The sequence below is a fragment of the Cetorhinus maximus genome, chromosome 9, assembly GCF_964194155.1.
Source record: "Cetorhinus maximus chromosome 9, sCetMax3.hap1.1, whole genome shotgun sequence".
Taxonomy (NCBI): domain Eukaryota; kingdom Metazoa; phylum Chordata; class Chondrichthyes; order Lamniformes; family Cetorhinidae; genus Cetorhinus; species Cetorhinus maximus.
The window spans coordinates 12,509,709-12,530,737 of NC_135887.1; the positions used below are offsets into that span (position 1 = coordinate 12,509,709).

Here is a 21,029-nt window from a genome sequence, read left to right on the forward strand (position 1 = left end):
TGTTGGAGCTGCACTCATCCAGGCAAGTGGGGAGTATTCCATCACACCATTGACTTGTGCCTTGTATGTGGTGGACAGGCTTTGGGGAGTTAGGAGGTGAGTTACGCACCGCAGGATTCCTAGTATCTGACCTGCCCTTGTAGCCACAGTATTTATATGGCTATTCCAGTTCAGTTTCTGGTCAATGGTAACCCCCAGGATGTTGATAGTGGGGGATTTAGCGATGGTAATGCCATTGAATGTCAAGGCGCAAGGGTTAGGTATTGGAAATGGTCATTGCCCAGCACTTGTGTGGTGCGAATGTTACTTGCCACTTGTCAGCCCAAGCCTGGATATTGTCCAGGTGTTCAGGCATTTGGACATGGACTGCTTCAGTATCTGAGGAGTCACGAATGGTGCTGAACATTGCGCAATCATCAGTGAACATCTCCACTTTTGACCTTCTGATGGAAGGAAGGTCATTGATGAAGCAGCTGAAGATGGTTGGACACTACCCTGAGGAACCCCTGCAGTGATGTCCTGGAGCTGAGATGATTGACCTCCAACAGCCACAACCATCTTCCTTTGTGCTAGGTATGACTCCAACCAGTGGAGAGTTTTCCCCCTGATTCCCATTGACTCCAGTTTTGGTAGGGCACCTTGATGCCACACTCAGTCAAAAGCTGCTTTGATGTCAAGGGCAGTCACTCGTTATACAGTCAGTGCTGCCAAGCTGTTCAACTGTAAGAGGGCATTCCAGTTGAGCACAGTTCTTTCATCATCTGATGCTTATACTCCCTTTCTAGTAAGATTCATTGGGTAGCAGGCAAGTGGAAACCCAAGTTGATTTTTCCCCTCCCCATCCTAGTGTCATTGCATCAAAATTCAGCTGTTGATCCAGCTGACATACTTAGCTTTGCACACAAACCTGGATGCATATGGTTTAATATGAGTCCCCTGGTGAGGGCTTTATCTACTAGTTCATCACAGGAGCTTTGAAGTTGAAGTTTCAGCAGTCTGACACGCAGGAGTACTGTAAAAGAGTTTAAGATTTGAATTCCATCTGCATTTTCTCTAAATTCCCTTATTTCTGGTTGCACGAATATTGTGCGCCATGCATTCACTGGGTACGTTGAGACTCATGCAGCAGAGTGAATGGCATAGCTGAAATAACAGGTGGTTTGCACGCAGTTCTATGCAGCCACTATGCGTGTGGCCTGCAATTAAACGACCTAGTTGATACAAGCAGGAAGCAAAAAGGAAAATGAGACTGGTCAAGCCCATCCTCATTTGTAACTCTGGATCACAAGTCAGCGTGTTCAAACAGGGCTGGTCTTCAGAAAATGCTTATCTTTCACACATAACCTGAAAGACCGGATGAGAAATTATTATTATTAATAAATGGTCATTGTTACATTGCTGTTTGTAGGACCTTGCTGTGTACAATCTGGCTGCCACATTTCCTAAATTGCAACATTTCAAAAAGTACAACGCGGCTGTAATGCACTTTGGGACGTCCTGAGATTATGAAAGGCTCTATATAAATGCAAGTCTTTTCTTTCAATTGCATTGAGCTGCAGTTAGAAAAGAGATAGTGACTGTCTGCTCCTGAGTGTAAAAGGAATGTACTATAAGGAAAGATTGGAAAGAAGGCGGTTAAGGGGAAGATAGCATTGAAGTATATTAATTTGTGTAGATAAGGTATATCCAGACTATTACTTCGCATTAGAGCCCTATTTTCTTGGTTTAACAGCCGTGTTGCGAATAGCCTGCCCACCATCTACAAGGCACAAGTCAGGAGTGTGATGGAACACTCTCCACTTGCCTGGATGAGTGCAGCTCCAACAACACTCAAGAAGCTTGACACCATCCAGGACAAAGCAGCCTGCTTGATTGGCACCCCATTCACAAACATTCACTCCCTACACTACTGATGCATAGTGGCAGCAGTGTGTACCCTCTACAAGATACACTACAGAAACTCACCAAGGCTCCTTAGGCAGCAGCTTCCAAGCCCATGACCACAACCATCTAGAAGGACAAGGGCAGCAGATACATGGGAACACCACCACCTGAAAGCTCCCCTCCAAGCCACTCACCATCCTGACTTGAAAATATATCACCATTCCTTCACTGTCGCTGGGTCAAAATCTTGGAACTCCCTCCCTAACAGCACTGTGGGTGTACCTACACCACATGGATTGCAGCAATTCAAGAAGGCAGCTCGCCACCATCTTCTCAAAGGCCATTGGGGCTGGGCCTAGCTAGCGACACCTACATCCCGTAAATGAATAAAAACAGAGGGAAATCTAGCCTTTTGGGATCCTAGGGATTGGGCAGCGACTTTGACCATGAATAGCAAATTTTCTAAGTCCTTGGCAGTCATGAGTGCATATTAGAAAATTGTGGGTGAAGTGCCCTTAATTTCCTGAGATACACTTGAAGCAGGTGGTTTGCCTTGAGATGAGCAAGTATTTAGCAAGGCTATCCTGGCTTGTCGTCTTGGAGCAGCATGAGGGAAGTTGCAAAACAACAACAAAAACAACTGTTATTACTATATCACCTTTAATATAATAAAACCTCCCAAGGCGCCTCACAGGAGCATTATAGAACAAAGTATGACACTGAGCCACATAGGGAGAAATTAGGTCAGCTGGCAAAGGTTCAGTCAACAAGGTCGCTTTTAAGGAGTGTCTTAATGGAGGAAAGTGAGGAGGAGAGGTGTCGGGAGAACATTCCAGAGCTTAGGGCCCAGGCAGCTGAAGGCACAACCACCAGCAGAGAAGCATTTAAAATTGGGGATGCACAAGAGGCCAGAATCAGATGAGCGCAGGTATTTTGTAGAGTTATGGGGCTGGAGGAGACTCTAGAGATATGAAGAGTGGAGGCCAAGCAGGAATTTGAAAACAAGGATGAGAGTTATATTATCAAGACATTGCTTGGTCAGGACCCAATGTAGGTCAGCCAACACAGGAGTGATAAGGTGAACAGGACTTGGTGTGAGTTAAGATACTGGCAGCAGAGTTTTGGATGACCTGAAGTTTATAGAGCATAGGAACCTTCTAATACTATGTGTTGTTGCTCAAAGCAGGATTTAAAAAAAAAAAAAATTTCAACAGCATTGTCATTCCTCACTACGATGAGCACATAATCAAGGAAGCAGTTATATTTTGAAATGTAATATTATGTAATGTGGTCGCTTTAAACTACCTTGGTACAGAGTTCAGAAAATACTTGCATTGTGTTTATACTCGAGTGAAGAGAGGCTTTCCCAGTAACACACACACAGATGCCTATCTGCACTCCAGAATCATAATGAGTTGTGATAGTCCCAGATTTTATTAGCACTTAATATGCCATTAGCCACATATTAAAAACAGGTGTATACCTGGTAGACGAAGCGCAACAAAACTACGTGCGCCAGTCCTTTAAAAGCAGTCTCGGGACCCGCATATTGTTTTTGCTGTTTCTGATATAATCTTGAGCAAAATTTCCAACCAGTAATCCATCCCCCCTCCCAACCTCAACAGGGTTTGCAGCGAGTGACAGGAGGAAGTCAGCAAATTGAATGTCAGTAATGTGAGAAAGCTGCATGTACTTGAACTAGGACTGGAAAATTCCACTGCTTAACTAGCCTGGGGTGAGCTGTCTACTGACTTTAGCGAGCTGAAATAACAAAGCAGTTTGCCAGCTTGTAACATTGAATTTGTGCCACTTTCAGGTTCTATCTCTGGTCATTAGGCTTCTAATCTTCAATTTTCTGATGTTGCTCTTGTCTGTCCGCTGAGTTCTTTGTAGCAGCGTTATTTTTCCTAAAAGTCCTTTTTCGGCTTTGTGTCCTGAGGTCAAAGTATAAATAACTGTCTTTGGATGCTTTAGAAGTTTAAGATAGGGGAATTTGAGAAAAAAGATACAAGGCCAAAGAGTCAGTAACTTGAAACCTTCCTCCTCTGCTGGCCCTGTGATTTTGCTTGGGGTTAGCTCCATGCTTTGAATCACGAGTCTTTGAGCTTTTGACTTTGTGGGTCACGTAGCTGAATATCATTTGAGGCTCGTTGGTTATTTATGAAGACAAAATCATTATAAATCATATATCCTGAAATGCAGATATCACCTCATCTTGATGTTTTTAGGATTGAACAAAGCAGTCCTTTTCAAAGTTCAGGCTTTGAGGTGGCATTCCACAGTGGGTTGGGGTGCCAGCTGTCCTAACATGGGAACTTTGGTAGTTTATTTCATCCTTGATGCCCCTGAGGAATTCTAAATTACTGCCCCATTAACTCTGGCCTGGGTCTTTTAAGACATTCCTTAAATCCTACCTCCTTCACCAGTCTTAATGTCTCCTACCGCTCAGCATCAGTTTTTGTCTGGTTGCTCTCCTGTGAAACACCTTGGGATATTTTATTACGTTAAAGGCACTATGCAAATGCAAGTTGTTGTTGGAAGGAGCTGGCCCTCGGCCTGCGTTGGTAGTGGCCAGCCAATCAAATTAGGTGGAAGAGTACATTACCATCTTTCCACCTTATTTGCATTGGCTGGGGCTCCCAGAAAATTGACCCTGTGGCTTACCTCCAAACCAAGGATGACCAGAGGATTCATGAGGGTCCAAAAATCTGAAGGTAGGCCTCCTGCTTTATTTTTTGCCTCTTGCCAAGATTATGCAGTCCAATCACAGCCTTCTCGCTGCCGACCTCCATTGGCAACGAGAAGGTCTTGAACAGCATGAACAGCCTTACAGTTATAGGCCCAGGGTAGGAAAGTCCAGTGATTCTGGGCTGTACAGGAGGAGTACACTTCAGATTCCCACACTCTTATGTATCACTTGGGTGGGACTCAGGAAAATCAGCCCTGGAATGTCAACAGAGAATTTTACTAAAGGGGCATCACACCCAAGCTTGACCCTGTCTCTGACATTCACGTTAAATCTGGGCAAGTCTTTGGCTAATGAGCAGCTGTGGGAGTTCTGTCTGGAATTATTTTCTGCTCCTAAGGCCAATTGTAATGTTTCAATTGTTGCACTGACAGAACTGTATAGTTTTTCCAAGGTCTACAGTTTTTTTTAATGTTGGAACTGGGATTTCTCTATTATTTAGCACCTCTCACTTTTACTTTCAAAGCTTTCTCTTTATACAATTTTTTTTTAAATAGTTGACATTTGATCACCCTATGTGACATATTCAGTTTTCTAATTGGAAGCCTTGGGGCCAATTTTCCCTTCAGGAAACTGGTATTGACTGGGAGAAAAGAGCCTAAAATTGGGGTCAGTGGCCTGACTGCTCTGTTACCCCCGATGATTGGCCCACTGTACTTTTTATAGGGACCTACTGCTGTACGGCTGTAGCACCTCCCCAAACAAGTGAAAGGGCTCTCTCCTGTACAATTTTAAGGGACTTTCAGGTGGACATTGTGACCGCATGCCCTGCCTCTATATGCCAGCATTCTGATCAAGAAGCAATGGAAAATTTCAAAAACTGATTTTGTATTTTTTTCTGGAACTGGAACGAGCATAGGCTTCCCACCTCCCTGTCACCCACCCCCTCCTCCGAGGACTACTGCTGCTGCTGAATCCCAGCCAAGTGACATTCCATGAGGTCACTGAGCTGCATCATTTGCTGTCCACCGCAAACCTGCAAAATTCAACTTGAGATGGGCGCCTGAAAACCATGGCTGCCTTTTCACCATCAAAACAGGTAGGGTAGGGTGGTGCAATGTGCCAGTGAAGTTGACCTTTTTTTTGGCTCAAGTGTACTCATAAGGTCTGGCAAAGTGCCTGTATGTCAAAACAAAACACTGATTGCATCAGATATCCTTTTTCAAAATACATATATATATTTTTTAAAAATCAAATCACTTAACAGACACTGTCTGTTAAGTGACCTGTGTTTAAACGTCTCAGGGTCTGTATCTCCTACAATGCCTTAGGACCCAGTCCAGGCTCCATTGCAAAATGGAAACTAAGGTAACTATGTGAAGGACTAAGGAATAGAAGGATACATTGGTGGGGTTTGATGAGGATGGGTGAGAGGAGGCTCAGGGAAGAGCATGTGCTTTGCGTTTCCTTTCTGGTGTCATTGCTTTGACTTGAAGAAACTAGAATTTAGATTCTGTATAAACTGATGACATGATTCCATCCTCCAAAAGGATCAATTGGGCGCAGACACAAGAAAATCATTTGCCTTAAATTCATACTAGGCAGTATATGTCCACAAAGCTGGTCCTTTCATTCTCTGGCTGTTTCATCATTTGATTAGCTTCCAACTCTGAGCCTGCCGTGTGTTGTGCAGCATTTGCAGTGATTTAATTTAAAATAAATGCACACAAAGGTGATGAGCAGAGGGGGTGAGTTGTGCTGTTCACCAGTGTGATGGCTTGCCACTTGGTTTAGTTGAACTGAGTATTAAGGACTCAGTGACTGGCAGCTCCCTCTACTGCAGACGTAACTGGAAGCGCTGTTTGCATTGACAGTGACCCTCAGAGTCCAGTGCAACAACTAATAATCACAGCCTCTATTTAATTCTTTGGTCTCTTGTTTCCTCCATCACTTTTTTCTGAGCAGGGGTTGAAGGTAAAGGAATGTTCATTTTGTGCAAGTTTGCAGCCTGACTGAACCCCACCTCCACCCACTCAAAAATTCCATGGGGAATACAATTTTTCCTTTCTGTTTGCATTTTCTTTAACTCGTGAATAAGGCCATTCACTGTGAGGAACAATCAAATCCACAAAGACTTTCATTGCCAGAAAGCACCATGATGATCAGCCAATTCTAAGTACAAATTTCAGAGACCCTAAACAACATGGTATGGTAATTATGGTTTTATTTAGTGTGTAATGTAGCTTTAAGAATAATACTTGTTAAGGAAGATCACATGATCTGTAGTAACCAGTATTAGTGTGGGCTACCTCAGCAGCCAGTGCAGAGATGGAGTTGGAGTTGAAAGTACACGTGAAGTTGCTGCTGAGTATATTACTCATGGACTCATAGACATTTACAGCACAGAAGGAGGCCATTCAGCCCATCGTGTCCATGCCAGTCAACAAAGATCTGACTACAATAATCCCATTTTCCATCGCTTGGCCCATAGCCCTGGAGGCTATGGCAACACAAGTGAATATCTAAATACTTCTTAAATGTTACGAGAGTTTCTGAGTCAACCACCCTTTCAGGCAGTGAGTTCCAGGCTCCCACCACCCTCTAGGTGAAAAAGTTTCTCCTCAATTCCCCTCTTACCTTAAATCTATGCCCCCTGGTTATTGACCCCTCTACTAATGAAAAAAATGCCTTCCTATCCACCCTCTCTATGCTCCTCATAGTCTTATACACCTCTGTCAGATCCCCTCTCAACCTTCGCTGCTCCAAGGAAAACAACCCCTGCCTATCCAATCTTTCATCATAGCTCAGACCCTCCAGCCCAGGCAGCATCCTTGTTAATCTCCTCTGCACCCTCTCCAGTGCAATCACATCCTTCCTATAATGTGGTGACCAGAACTGCACACAGTACTCCAATTGTGGCCTAACCAGCGTTTTATACAGTTCCAGCATAGCCTCCCCACTCTTTTATTCTATGCCTGGGCTAATAAAAGCAAGTATCCCATATGCCTTCTTAACCAGCCCTGCTACCTTCAGGGATTTGTGGATATGCACACCAAGATCCCTCTGATCTTCAGTACTTTCCAGGGTCCTACCATTCATAGTGTAATCCCTTGCCTTGTTAGCCCTCCCTAAGTGCATTACCTCACACTTTTCTGGGTTGAATTCCATTTGCCACTGCTCTGCCCACCTGACCAGTCCATTGATTTCCTCCTGCAGTTTACAGCTATCCTCTTCACTATTTACCACCCTACCAATTTTCGTGTGAACTACTTGATCATACCCCCTGCATTTAAGTCCAAATCATTTATGTACACCACAAACAGCAAGGGCCCCAGCACCAAGCCCTGTGGAATCCTACTGGAAACAGACTGCCAGTCACAAAAACATCTCTCTACCATCACCCTCTGCTCCCTGCTTCTCAGCCAATTTTGGATCCTACGTGCCACTTTGCCTTGGATCCCATGGGCCCTTACTTTCTTGCCATGATGGACCTTATGAAAAGCCTTGCTAAAGTCCATGTAGACCACATCAAATGCATTACCCTCATCAACATTCCTGGTTACCTCCTCAAAGAATTCGATCAAGTTTGGCAAACATGACTTCCCTTAACAAACCCATGCTGACTATCCCTGATTAATCTGTGTCTCTCCAAGTGCAGATATACTCTGTCCCTCAGAATTCTTTCGAGTAACTTCCCCAGCACCGAGGTTAGACTGACTGGTCAGTAATTTTTTGGTCTATCCCTTCCTCCCTTTTTTAATAATGGGACAATGTTAGCAGTCCTCCACTCCCCTGGCACCTCAACTGTGGCTGGAGAGGATTTGAAAATTACTACCAGGGCCCCTGATATCTCTTCCCTTGCCTCCCTCAACAGCCTGGAATACATTTCATCCAGGCCTGTGGATTTATCCCACTTTTAAGGCTGTTAAACCTACTAGTGCCTCCTCTCTTTCTATGTTAATTCCCTCTAATATTTCACAGTCCTGCACCCTGAAGTCTATACCTGCGTAGTCCTTTTTGCATTGTGAAGACCAAAGCAAAGTATTCATTGAAGACTGTACCCACGTCTTCCGGGTCTACACACATATTACCTCTATGGTCCCTAATTGGCCCTACTCTTTTCCTACTTGTTCTCTTGCTCTTTATATATTTAAAAAACCATTTTGAGGTTTCCTTTATTCTACCCACCTATGCTTTCTCATGCAATCTCTTAGCTTTCCTAATTTCCTTTTTAAGTTTCTCCCTGCACTTTTATACTCCTCTAGGGACTTTGTCATATTGTGCCCTCAGTATCTGCCATAAGCTTCTCTTTTTTCCTTAATCCTAACTTTTATGTCCCTTGACATTATTGTAAATAAACTTAATGTTTCCACCCAAGAAGTGTCTGCAGATCAACTCTATCACTAATAGTACAACTCGGCCACCCTACAACAAACTGGCGACGAGGATAAAACAGGTCCAGTACTGTCCCTTGCCCAGCAATTGTGAGTGTTTATGATATTTAAAAACAAAGGAAAATACACTAACCAGGTATGCTGTCACTAAGTTAAAGAAAAAACGGTCCCCGATCCAAATAGCTAAGAAATCTCCCGGAGCCCTCCCGACATTTAAAAAATACCAAAGTTGCAAGACCACTGAGTGAGAATCCACCAGATGGGTGAACAAAACATTTGAAAAAAGAAAAAACCCTGCAGAATCGCCCAGAAAAGGGAGAAGAAATTGCTGGTGTGTTTTTTTCCGAATAGGTTGGTCACAGGAACCCGTATCTGACAAAATGAAACCATACTTCAACAGAAGACATGAAATAACCAGCCTGGATATTGTCTTATTGTGGGAGCACGAGTGATAGTTCCTCCAAAGGGAAGGGAGCCACTTTTAATTGAACTACACAGTGCCCATCCAGTAACTGCCCGAATGAAGACCATAGCACGCAGCTACCTGTGGTGGCCAGTGATAGATGGCGAAACACAGTGTTTAGTAAAGCACTATGTTCAATGTCAGCAACTGCAAAAGTTGCCAGTGACAGCTCCGTTACACCCATGGGACTGGCCAGGTAGACCCTGGGTGCAGCTACACATTGACTACATTGGACCTTTCCTGGGGACAACATTTATACTCATTGTCAATGCCCATTCAAAATGGTTGGACATATGTGAGGTGAAGTCACCGATGTTGGCCACTGCAATTGAGAAACTATGTCAGAGTTTTGCCATTCATGGACTACCAGAAGTAGTCGTTTCCGATAACGGCACGGTATTTACGAATGCTGAGTTTCAACAGTTTATCAGCCTCAACGGTATCAATCATGTGAAAACTGCACTGTACCACCCTTCCTCAAATGAACTGGCTGAAAGGGCGGTTCAAATGTTCAAGGCAGGCATGAAAAAGCTAAATGGTGATTTCTTGGCAACCAAGCTAGCACGCTTTCTTTTTCATTTACAGGACTAGCCCTCACACAACAACAGGTATCACACCTGCGGAGTTATTGTTGAAACGCTGTCTCAGGATGAGATTGAGCTTAATAACGCCAAATTTAGAGGGGAAAGTGGAAAGGAGTCAGGGAAGTCAGAAAACTAGACATGACTGGCATAGTCGCGAGAGGAAATTTACCATGGGAGAGCCGGTATACGTGAAAAATTTGGGGGAAGAACCAAAGTGGTTAACGAGTGAAATAAGTGCAGTGACTGGCCCCTACCTTACCATGTGGAGGTGGAAGGCTGGATCATCCATAAACATGTGGACCATTTAAGGAAGAGAGCGACAAATCACCAAGATTTGGTTCCACCAGTGACCATGACCGAGTCTGCGTTTCCTGTTGAGGATACTCAACCCAAGACTGACATGTCTGATGTTCCTGTAAGAGTTGAGGAACAGAACTGCAAGTGCCCACCTGATGTTCAGGCAACTCCGGAAAAGGAGATTCCCGACACACAATCTGAAGTTGTGGAGCTGCAATATTCCACACGTACCAGGAAACCACCTGAAGTCCCCAGTGCATCTAATTCTCATTAACATTAAAAAGGAATACGCAGCTTTAATATCTTACTAAACTTCAGAATGCTTCTGTTGTTAACAGGAGCAAATCATCTGATGCACCATGAGCAATGCCACAGGAGTCCCTATAGCTACATAATGAAATCATGAGATGCATGAAGCTTATGTTTTTAATCACTTGTTTTGACATGTGATCTTACACATGTGTGCTGCTAAAGTGATAATGGGGTTAAAGATGTGTTACCACTGAGTAATGTGTGGCAGAAATAGACCAGTCTTATGTCTGTAATCTCCTACTTACAGTATTTACAAATCCCATTGACCTTGAGGTCCTGTGCTGCTAGTATATTATGGCCTGCATAGCCCATAACTGAAAAGAAAGATACAGCGAAACCTGTCCCTCCGGGAACATTTGATTAAATGACCACCTGTCCCATGCAGTTAGTTTGCCTTAGGCCCATTTGCTTTCTAGTTAATTAATGTTTTGAGGATTACATTAGTAAAACAGTGTTATTTTTGGGACATTTAATGCAATATTGCCTTACTTTAAACTTGCTTCAGAATTTTTTTGTAGAACAGTGGAGCTTAATGGATCTTTCTAGAAAACCTGCAGAATTTGATTCTAACTGCACAGAGACTGGAAGATTTTTCATCCCCGAACTCTGCTCTCTTCAAGCTTTTATTTTTCTTTTCCCCAATATCTCATTCATACAGAAACCGATCTTTTTCTCGATATGAGGAATTCACGATTTGCTTCTGCATGTCATCTGCACTGATAGCTTTTTGCACTGCTCTTCTCTGGGTGATATATGTTAAACGAGGGAATAATTTTATTCTTAACAGTGATGATCCATCAAACTGTGTGCCAACAAAGCGCTCTGTCTAAAGTCATTAGTGTCCCCATAAACTTTTTCTAGGTTTTTCCTTACTCTCAAACTTGGTCAGATTAATTAGACATGGTTTTGTTACTGTTGTCTGTTCCTCTTAAGCCACCTAATGTACTGTAGATTTCGGCATATAAGTTGACCTTTGAAGCCTTAAAATCTGTCCAAAACGGGGGACAACTTATGTGCCGAGTTTAAAAGTGAGCCACAGGCGTAGGTGTGGGTGATCACCATTTTGAAATGCCATCTGTATCCACGCAAAGAATGAGTGTGCCTTTAGCTCCCTGCGCACCTTCGCATCACAGCCCATATTGTCTACTTGATCCTTTCGGCCAGTTATAAGGTACTGGTATGCAAATCATGCATTTGTGGGGTGTAAAAATTGAGGCCGACTACTATTTCAAGTATAGAATGTCATGGCTGACAAGGGGAGTTGACCCATACGCCATGGATCTGCAAAAACAGGATTTTTAGGGCCTGGTAAAATAAGGTTGTCTCATACTCCATGAGTTACGATCGTTAAAAGTGAATTTAAAACAATGTGAAGAAATGATCACCCTTTTTACTTTAATATTTGAATATGGTGGAATAGATTGCAGTTTTTTCAACTGGATCTTGTACTGAAGGAAAAAAAAAGCTGCTATCTTCCTGCTCCTCCAGCAGTTACTCCATGCTGATCCCTTGTCTCATAAATTTTGCAAATCTGACTCCTGTTTTTTCTATTCCGAAGTTATGCTCAACCTTAGAGAAAACTGACTTTTTTTGGCTTACTTTGCTCCTCCAATTTTATTATTGCTTATTTTGCTTCATTGTTCCTCTATATCAGCAGTTAAGCATGTTTGAAACGGCCTTAGTTGACTCAAGGAGTGGTCCCATCATAGCGTTCATTTTGGATGTTAACAATTACGTTCTGGGTCTAAAGCTGTGGTTTATTAGTGTCCCTGTAAAGTCATCTGATTTAGTAACTGCCAGAAGAGTAAATGCTAGTCCAAGTGAACAATTATTGGTAATATACAATTTAAATGACCCTCCTGGAAAGGGATGGATCTGCTTTAATAAAAACAGAAAATGCTTCACTGCCGCTGGGTGAAAATCCTGGAATTCCCTTCCTAACAGCACTGTGGGTGTACCTACACCACATGGACTGCAGTGGTTCAAGAAGGCAGCTCACCACCACCTTCTCAAGGGCAACAAGGGATTGGCAATAAATGCTGGCCCAGCCAGCGAAGCCCACATCCCATGAATGAATTTTTAAATAATCTCAATAGGCCTGGCAGCATTTGTGGATCTAGAAACAGAGTTGATGTGTTAGGTCTGTGACCTTTCCCATGTGTCTGCTTTGTGTTTTTGCTTTAGCTTGATTGTGATATTCTGGTTATCTCCCATTTTTATGTAATTCACCTTCTTCGTCTTTGCTTCAACCTAACTGTTTCTGTTTCTCACACTATCTTTTAAGACCTTTTTGTATAAGATTATCTAATGTTGAATTGCAGGTGTTTCTGAATCCCTTGATTATAATCTGTGGGGTACCAGAAAGCTCTTCAACTGTGCAGTTTGGTATATTTACTTAAATGTCACTATTTATGATTTTTTTTGGGACATTCTTTGATAGTTTCTCCTTTCCATTTTTCTACAGCTCCCAGTATTATTTATGACTTGCTGGCCAGTAGGATATGCAGCTGGTAAACCTGCTCCTGTGTCCATTTACTGTTGTCACTTTCAGGCATCTGCTTTAACATTTCAAGAACTGAAGTATTGGTGCAATAAATCTGATGTAGTGTTCCTTGGTCCCATTACTTCAATCTGTTACTGCACCCCAAAGATTCTTATTTTGGAGATTATCTTGTACCCTAATCATATAGCTGTGTAACTGGGCATGGGAGATGCATAATGATAGATGTGGGGTAGCACTTGACCAAATTCTGCCAGTGCAGTTGAGATTGGAACTCGCCACGTGGGGATGTTTGGTCTGGACCTGCATCTTTGCTACTCCATTGCAACATGGTGCAGTCCTATAAAACAAATTTGCTCTTTTTCAAAACTGAGGCAGATATTTTATTTCTGTTCAACCTTTCTGCTTCAGAATGTAATGTTTTGTGCTTTTTTTAAAATTACACAGCTCCTTCATTCCAAAGTTTATCAACCATCTCTTCAAGTGCAAGCCAATCAGTATGGTGGGGGCAGAGCAGGTAAGAACTTTAGTGTCTCCATGGATTAATGTTCTTAGTAAAATAACTTGTATAATTATTTGCATCATGTAACCATGTTAGTTCCAACAGATTTAAACATTTATTTTGCATTTTGATCAGTAGCTCAGAGTGCTGGACTCCCAACTGGATCTTGAGTTTGCTTCTTTCAGTCGAATGAGTTTCCTTTGTTCCTGGCTGATCAGATAGATTGGACTGGGGTAGCAGAGTTCAGGAACTTGCTGTACACCACGTAGTTGTATATATTAGGAACTGGGGTTAAGGCTGGAATTTTTAAAATTTCAAATAGATCTTTTTGCCTGGCAAGAAGAGTATGCTTGCATCTCATCAGTCTTGTTGTCGATGCAAATCCAGGCCCTACAGGTGAAAGGATGTTTTTCTAACTCATTCAACATAAGTGACAATATTACACAGTGTGTCCGTTATGTCTTCTAGTTCCCAGAAGTTAGAAATAATCACAGTTCAGACTCACAACGTTAGAGCTTCATCGAGTGTATTTCTTGCATCTCTCCATTTGGGTTAAGACTGATACATTGTTATACGGCGCATGACTGCAGTGCAACAGAAGCACCCCAGGATATATATTTACATAAAAATTAGTTCCCATTTCTTTACAAATAATACAATAGTGTCAGAAAGATAGGCAATGTGTGAAATTCAAACGTCATATTGTTAGTAGGCATAATTCTTTGGAGACAAAAACAGAATTACCTGGAAAAACTCAGCAGGTCTGGCAGCATCGGCGGAGAAGAAATCAGTTAACGTTTCGAGCCTTCATGGCCCTTCGGCAGAACTGCAGCATAGTTTCAACAAGGGAGAAATATAAATTGGTTTAAGGTGGGTGGGGGGGGGGGAAGAAGAGACACATTGAGGGTGTGGTGTGAGCAGATAATCAAAAGATGTCACAGACAAAAGGGTCAAAGAGGTGTTGAAGGTGGTGGTCTTTGTCTGAGAAAAGTGCTAATTAAGAATGGAAAACAGGATATTCAAAGTACAGCTCTAGTGGGGGTGGGGTGGAAAGACTAAAGGTTTTAGTTTTAGATTTAAAAATAATGGAAATAGGTGGGGAAAGAAGAATCTATATAAATTATTGAAAAAAAAAGCGGGTGGGGGGGGAAAAGAAACGGGGTGGGGATGGGGGGAGGGGGAGTTTAAGATCTAAAGTTGTTGAATTCAATATTCAGCCCAGAGGGCTGTAAAGTGCCTAGTCGGAAGATGAGGTGCTGTTCCTCCAGTTTGCGTTGGGCTTCACTGGAACAATGCAGCAAGCCAAGGACAGACATGTTGGCAAGAGAACAGGGTGGAGTGTTAAAATGGCAAGCGACAGGGAGGTTTGGGTCTTTCTTGCGGACAGACCGCAGGTGTTCCGCAAAACGGTCGCCCGGTTTGCGTTTGGTCTCTCCAATGTAGAGGAGACCGCATTGGGAGCAACGAATGCAGTAGACTAAGTTAGGGGAAATGCAAGTGAAATGCTGCTTCACTTGAAAGGAGTGTTTGGGCCCTTGGACGGTGAGGAGAGAGGAAGTGAAGGGGCAGGTGTTGCATCTTCTGCGTGGGCATGGGGAGGTGCCATAAGTGGGGGTTGAGGAGTAGGGGGTGATGGAGGAGTGGACCAGAGTGTCCCGGAGGGAACGATCCCTACGGAATGCCGTCAAGGCGGGTGAAGGGAAGATGTGTTTGGTGGTGGCATCATGCTGGAGTTGGCGGAAATGGCGGAGGATGATCCTTTGAATGCGGAGGCTGGTGGGGTGATAAGTGAGGACAAGGGGGACCCTATCATGTTTCTGGGAAGGAGGAGAAGGCGTGAGGGAGGATGCGCGGGATATGGGCCGGACACGGTTGAGGGCCCTGTCAACGACCGTGGATGGAAAAGCTCGGTTAAGGAAGAAGGAGGACATGTCAGAGGAGCTGTTTTTGAAGGTAGCGTCATCAGAACAGATGCGACGGAGGCGAAGGAACTGAGAGAATGGGATGGAGTCTTTACAGGAAGCGGGGTGTGAGGAGCTGTAGTCAAGGTAGCTGTGGGAGTCGGTAGGCTTGTAATGGATATTGGTGGACAGTCTATCATCAGAAATTGAGACAGAGAGGTCAAGGAAGGGAAGAGAAGTGTCAGAGATGGACCATGTGAAGATGATGGAGGGGTGGAGATTGGAAGCAAAATTAATAAATTTTTCCAGGTCCCGACGAGAGCATGAAGCAGCACCGAAGTAATCATCGATGTACCGGAGAAAGAGTTGTGGGAGGGGGCCGGAGTAGGACTGGAACAAGGAATGTTCCACATACCCCATAAAGAGACAGGCATAGCTGGGGCCCATGCGGGTACCCATAGCCACGCCTTTTATTTGGAGGAAGTGAGAGGAGTTAAAGGAGAAATTGTTCAGTGTGAGAACAAGTTCAGCCAGACGGAGGAGAGTAGTGGTGGATGGGGATTGTTGGGGCCTCTGTTCAAGGAAGAAGCTAAGGGCCCTCAGACCATCCTGGTGGGGGATGGAGGTGTAGAGGGATTGGACATCCATGGTGAAGAGGAAGCGGTTGGGGCCAGGGAACTGGAAATTGGTGATGTGACGTAAGGTGTCAGAGGAATCACGGATGTAGGTGGGAAGGGACTGGACAAGGGGAGAGAGAAGGGAGTCAAGATAATGAGAAATGAGTTCCGTGGGGCAGGAACAGGCTGACACGATCGGTCTGCCAGGACAGTTCTGTTTGTGGATTTTGGGTAGGAGGTAGAAGCGGGCCGTCCGAGGTTGGGCGACTATCAAGTTGGAAGCTGTGGGAGGAAGATCTCCAGAGGAGATGAGGTCAGTGACAGTCCTGGAAACAATGGCTTGATGTTCTGTGGTGGGGTCATGGTCCAGGGAGAGGTAGGAGGAAACGTCTGCGAGTTGACGCTCAGCCTCCGCGAGGTAGAGGTCAATGCGCCAGACAACAACAGTACCACCCTTGTCAGCGGGTTTGATGACAATGTTGGGGTTGGACCTGAGAGAACGGAGTGCAGTGAGTTCAGAGAGAGACAGATTAGAATGGGTGAGAGGAGCAGAGAAATTGAGACGGCTAATGTCACGCCGACAGTTCTCAATGAAAAGATCAAGAGAAGGTAAGAATCCAGAGGGAGGGGTCCAAGTGGAGGGAGAATATTGGAGGTGGGTAAAAGCTGGATTTCCAGCATCCGCAGTAGCTTTTAGCTTTTTGTTTTTATCTTTGTGTTTGATTGACTGCCACCTTTCTTCAAAAAATGCCCTCTTTGAAGAAGTTTGGTTCTGTCCTCCGACAGGATTTCCGACTGTCTCTTCTGCCCTGCTCACCTTCATTGCTTTCCATTTCTCTCCTGGTGTTTGACAAGGTGTTTACTAAAACCCGCTTTCACAGCCATATCTCCTTTCTCAGTGACTGTCTCCGTCTCCGACTCACCCCACGTGGATTTCAACTGAAATTCCATCCCTCTTGTTTCGAACCCACCCAGGATTACAGGTATCTCCGGGACATAAAACGTTTCTCGGACTGCTGTTCCCGTCGCATTCTGAGATCCACACTCAGTGCCATGCGCCGCCATATGAACACACTCGACCTCTCCCTCCAGCAGCACCGCCGCACCCTTTTTCAAAGCTGCGCGTGCCCCCAGTTTCATTTTATTCTTCGCCTCATCCGTCGCCTCAACAAGAAACTTTTTCTCTTTCTCTCAAGTGCTAAGGAACGCAAGCTCCAACAACTCATCGACTCCAACACCCATCTGGGACCCTCCACCCCTGCTTGTCCCTCCGTCCTCACCCCATCTTCCAATCCCAGCCCCAGCCGCGTATTCACTATACCCCCTGACCTTCCCCTCTCCGATGCTGAACGTTCAGTGCTCAGCAAAGGACTTGGTTTCATACCCTTACGCCCTCATCTCAATGAATTTCGGGCTCGGCATGATGCTGAACTCTTCTTCCGCCGTCTTCGTCTCCGTGCTCACTTCTTTGGGCAGGAGTCCTCTCCCCGTTCAACGGATCCTTTTACCCACCTCCAATATTCTCCCTCCACTTGGACCCCTCCCTCTGGATTCTTACCTTCTCTTGATCTTTTCATTGAGAACTGTCGGCGTGACATTAGCCGTCTCAATTTCTCTGCTCCTCTCACCCATTCTAATCTGTCTCTCTCTGAACTCACTGCACTCCGTTCTCTCAGGTCCAACCCCAACATTGTCATCAAACCCGCTGACAAGGGTGGTACTGTTGTTGTCTGGCGCATTGACCTCTACCTCGCGGAGGCTGAGCGTCAACTCGCAGACGTTTCCTCCTACCTCTCCCTGGACCATGACCCCACCACAGAACATCAAGCCATTGTTTCCAGGACTGTCACTGACCTCATCTCCTCTGGAGATCTTCCTCCCACAGCTTCCAACTTGATAGTCGCCCAACCTCGGACGGCCCGCTTCTACCTCCTACCCAAAATCCACAAACAGAACTGTCCTGGCAGACCGATCGTGTCAGCCTGTTCCTGCCCCACGGAACTCATTTCTCATTATCTTGACTCCCTTCTCTCTCCCCTTGTCCAGTCCCTTCCCACCTACATCCGTGATTCCTCTGACACCTTACGTCACATCACCAATTTCCAGTTCCCTGGCCCCAACCGCTTCCTCTTCACCATGGATGTCCAATCCCTCTACACCTCCATCCCCCACCAGGATGGTCTGAGGGCCCTTAGCTTCTTCCTTGAACAGAGGCCCCAACAATCCCCATCCACCACTACTCTCCTCCGTCTGGCTGAACTTGTTCTCACACTGAACAATTTCTCCTTTAACTCCTCTCACTTCCTCCAAATAAAAGGCGTGGCTATGGGTACCCGCATGGGCCCCAGCTATGCCTGTCTCTTTATGGGGTATGTGGAACATTCCTTGTTCCAGTCCTACTCCGGCCCCCTCCCACAACTCTTTCTCCGGTACATCGATGATTACTTCGGTGCTGCTTCATGCTCTCGTCGGGACCTGGAAAAATTTATTAATTTTGCTTCCAATCTCCACCCCTCCATCATCTTCACATGGTCCATCTCTGACACTTCTCTTCCCTTCCTTGACCTCTCTGTCTCAATTTCTGATGATAGACTGTCCACCAATATCCATTACAAGCCTACCGACTCCCACAGCTACCTTGACTACAGCTCCTCACACCCCGCTTCCTGTAAAGACTCCATCCCATTCTCTCAGTTCCTTCGCCTCCGTCGCATCTGTTCTGATGACGCTACCTTCAAAAACAGCTCCTCTGACATGTCCTCCTTCTTCCTTAACCGAGCTTTTCCATCCACGGTCGTTGACAGGGCCCTCAACCGTGTCCGGCCCATATCCCGCGCATCCTCCCTCACGCCTTCTCCTCCTTCCCAGAAACATGATAGGGTCCCCCTTGTCCTCACTTATCACCCCACCAGCCTCCGCATTCAAAGGATCATCCTCCGCCATTTCCGCCAACTCCAGCATGATGCCACCACCAAACACATCTTCCCTTCACCCGCCTTGACGGCATTCCGTAGGGATCGTTCCCTCCGGGACACTCTGGTCCACTCCTCCATCACCCCCTACTCCTCAACCCCCACTTATGGCACCTCCCCATGCCCACGCAGAAGATGCAACACCTGCCCCTTCACTTCCTCTCTCCTCACCGTCCAAGGGCCCAAACACTCCTTTCAAGTGAAGCAGCATTTCACTTGCATTTCCCCTAACTTAGTCTACTGCATTCGTTGCTCCCAATGCGGTCTCCTCTACATTGGAGAGACCAAACGCAAACCGGGCGACCGTTTTGCGGAACACCTGCGGTCTGTCCGCAAGAAAGACCCAAACCTCCCTGTCGCTTGCCATTTTAACACTCCACCCTGTTCTCTTGCCAACATGTCTGTCCTTGGCTTGCTGCATTGTTCCAGTGAAGCCCAACGCAAACTGGAGGAACAGCACCTCATCTTCCGACTAGGCACTTTACAGCCCTCTGGGCTGAATATTGAATTCAACAACTTTAGATCTTAAACTCCCCCTCCCCCCATCCCCACCCCGTTTCTTTTCCCCCCCCCACCCGCTTTTTTTTCAATAATTTATATAGATTCTTCTTTCCCCACCTATTTCCATTATTTTTAAATCTAAAACTAAAACCTTTAGTCTTTCCACCCCACCCCCACTAGAGCTGTACTTTGAATATCCTGTTTTCCATTCTTAATTAGCACTTTTCTCAGACAAAGACCACCACCTTCAACACCTCTTTGACCCTTTTGTCTGTGACATCTTTTGATTATCTGCTCACACCACACCCTCAATGTGTCTCTTCTTCACCCCCCCCCCCCCCCCCCCACCCACCCACCTTAAACCAATTTATATTTCTCCCTTGTTGAAACTATGCTGCAGTTCTGCCGAAGGGCCATGAAGGCTCGAAACGTTAACTGATTTCTTCTCCGCCGATGCTGCCAGACTTGCTGAGTTTTTCCAGGTAATTCTGTTTTTGTTTTGGATTTCCAGCATCCGCAGTAGCTTTTAGCTTTTTGTTTTTATAATTCTTTCGAGCTTGGGTAAAATGTGAATGTTGATACTGATACTTGATACCAAAAGCAGGCAAGCACTGACTGCTTTTTCATAGTACAGAAATTACTACAAAGGGTTGAATTTTTGCTCCAGAGTTGGGTGTGTAGAGTTGGGAAAATTCCACAAATCCACCTCGGTAGCAACTTCCCCAGATGATTGGATTCTCCGGAAACAGTGCGTGACGAGCTGTTTAAAAGGCCCACCTCGGTGCTCTGGCACTTGGTCCCAGTTGTAATAAAAACAAAAAACAGGCCTCTAGCCCTCATCACTCACATTCCCTCACCCACACACTCCCCATTTCCCATCTTTGTCAGTTCATGCCACTCTATGCCCACACCCACTCTCCATGACCCTTCATGCCCTCCATGCCAACCCATGCCTCTGCTCACCCCTACGGCCCTTTGTTTTATTCCATGGGGTATGGGCTTTGCTGGCCGGGCCAGCATTTATTTTCCATCCCTAGTTGCCCTTGAGAAGGTGGTGGTGAGCTGCCTTCTTGAACTGCTGCAGTCCCTGGGGTGTAGGTACACCCACAGTGCTGTTAGGGAGGGAGTTCCAGGATTTTGACCCAGTGACAGCAAAGGAACAGCAATAGATTTCCAAGTGAAGATGTGGAGTGACTTGGAGGGGAACTTCCAGGTGATGGTGTTCCCATCTATCTGCAGCACTTGTCCTTCTAGATGGTAGTGGTCTTGGGTTTGGAAGTTGCTGTCTAAGGAGCCTTGGTGAATTCTTGCAGTGCATCTTGAAAATAGTACACATTGCTGCTATTGTGCTTTGGCGGTGGAGGGAGTGAATGCTTGTGGATGTGGTGCCAATCAACCGGGCTGCTTTTTCAAGCT

At 45.2% G+C, this 21,029-nt stretch overlaps 1 protein-coding gene across 1 annotated transcript in view; it reads left to right on the plus strand.

The window, feature by feature from the left end:
- Window positions 1-21,029, plus strand: part of vps53 (VPS53 subunit of GARP complex) — a 250,550-nt gene that overhangs the window by 182,750 nt on the left and 46,771 nt on the right. Inside the window, exon 19 of the mRNA XM_078548073.1 lies at window positions 13,568-13,637. Within this exon, the coding sequence (XP_078404199.1) occupies window positions 13,568-13,637 (70 nt within the window). The remainder of the gene's footprint in view (window positions 1-13,567; window positions 13,638-21,029) is intronic.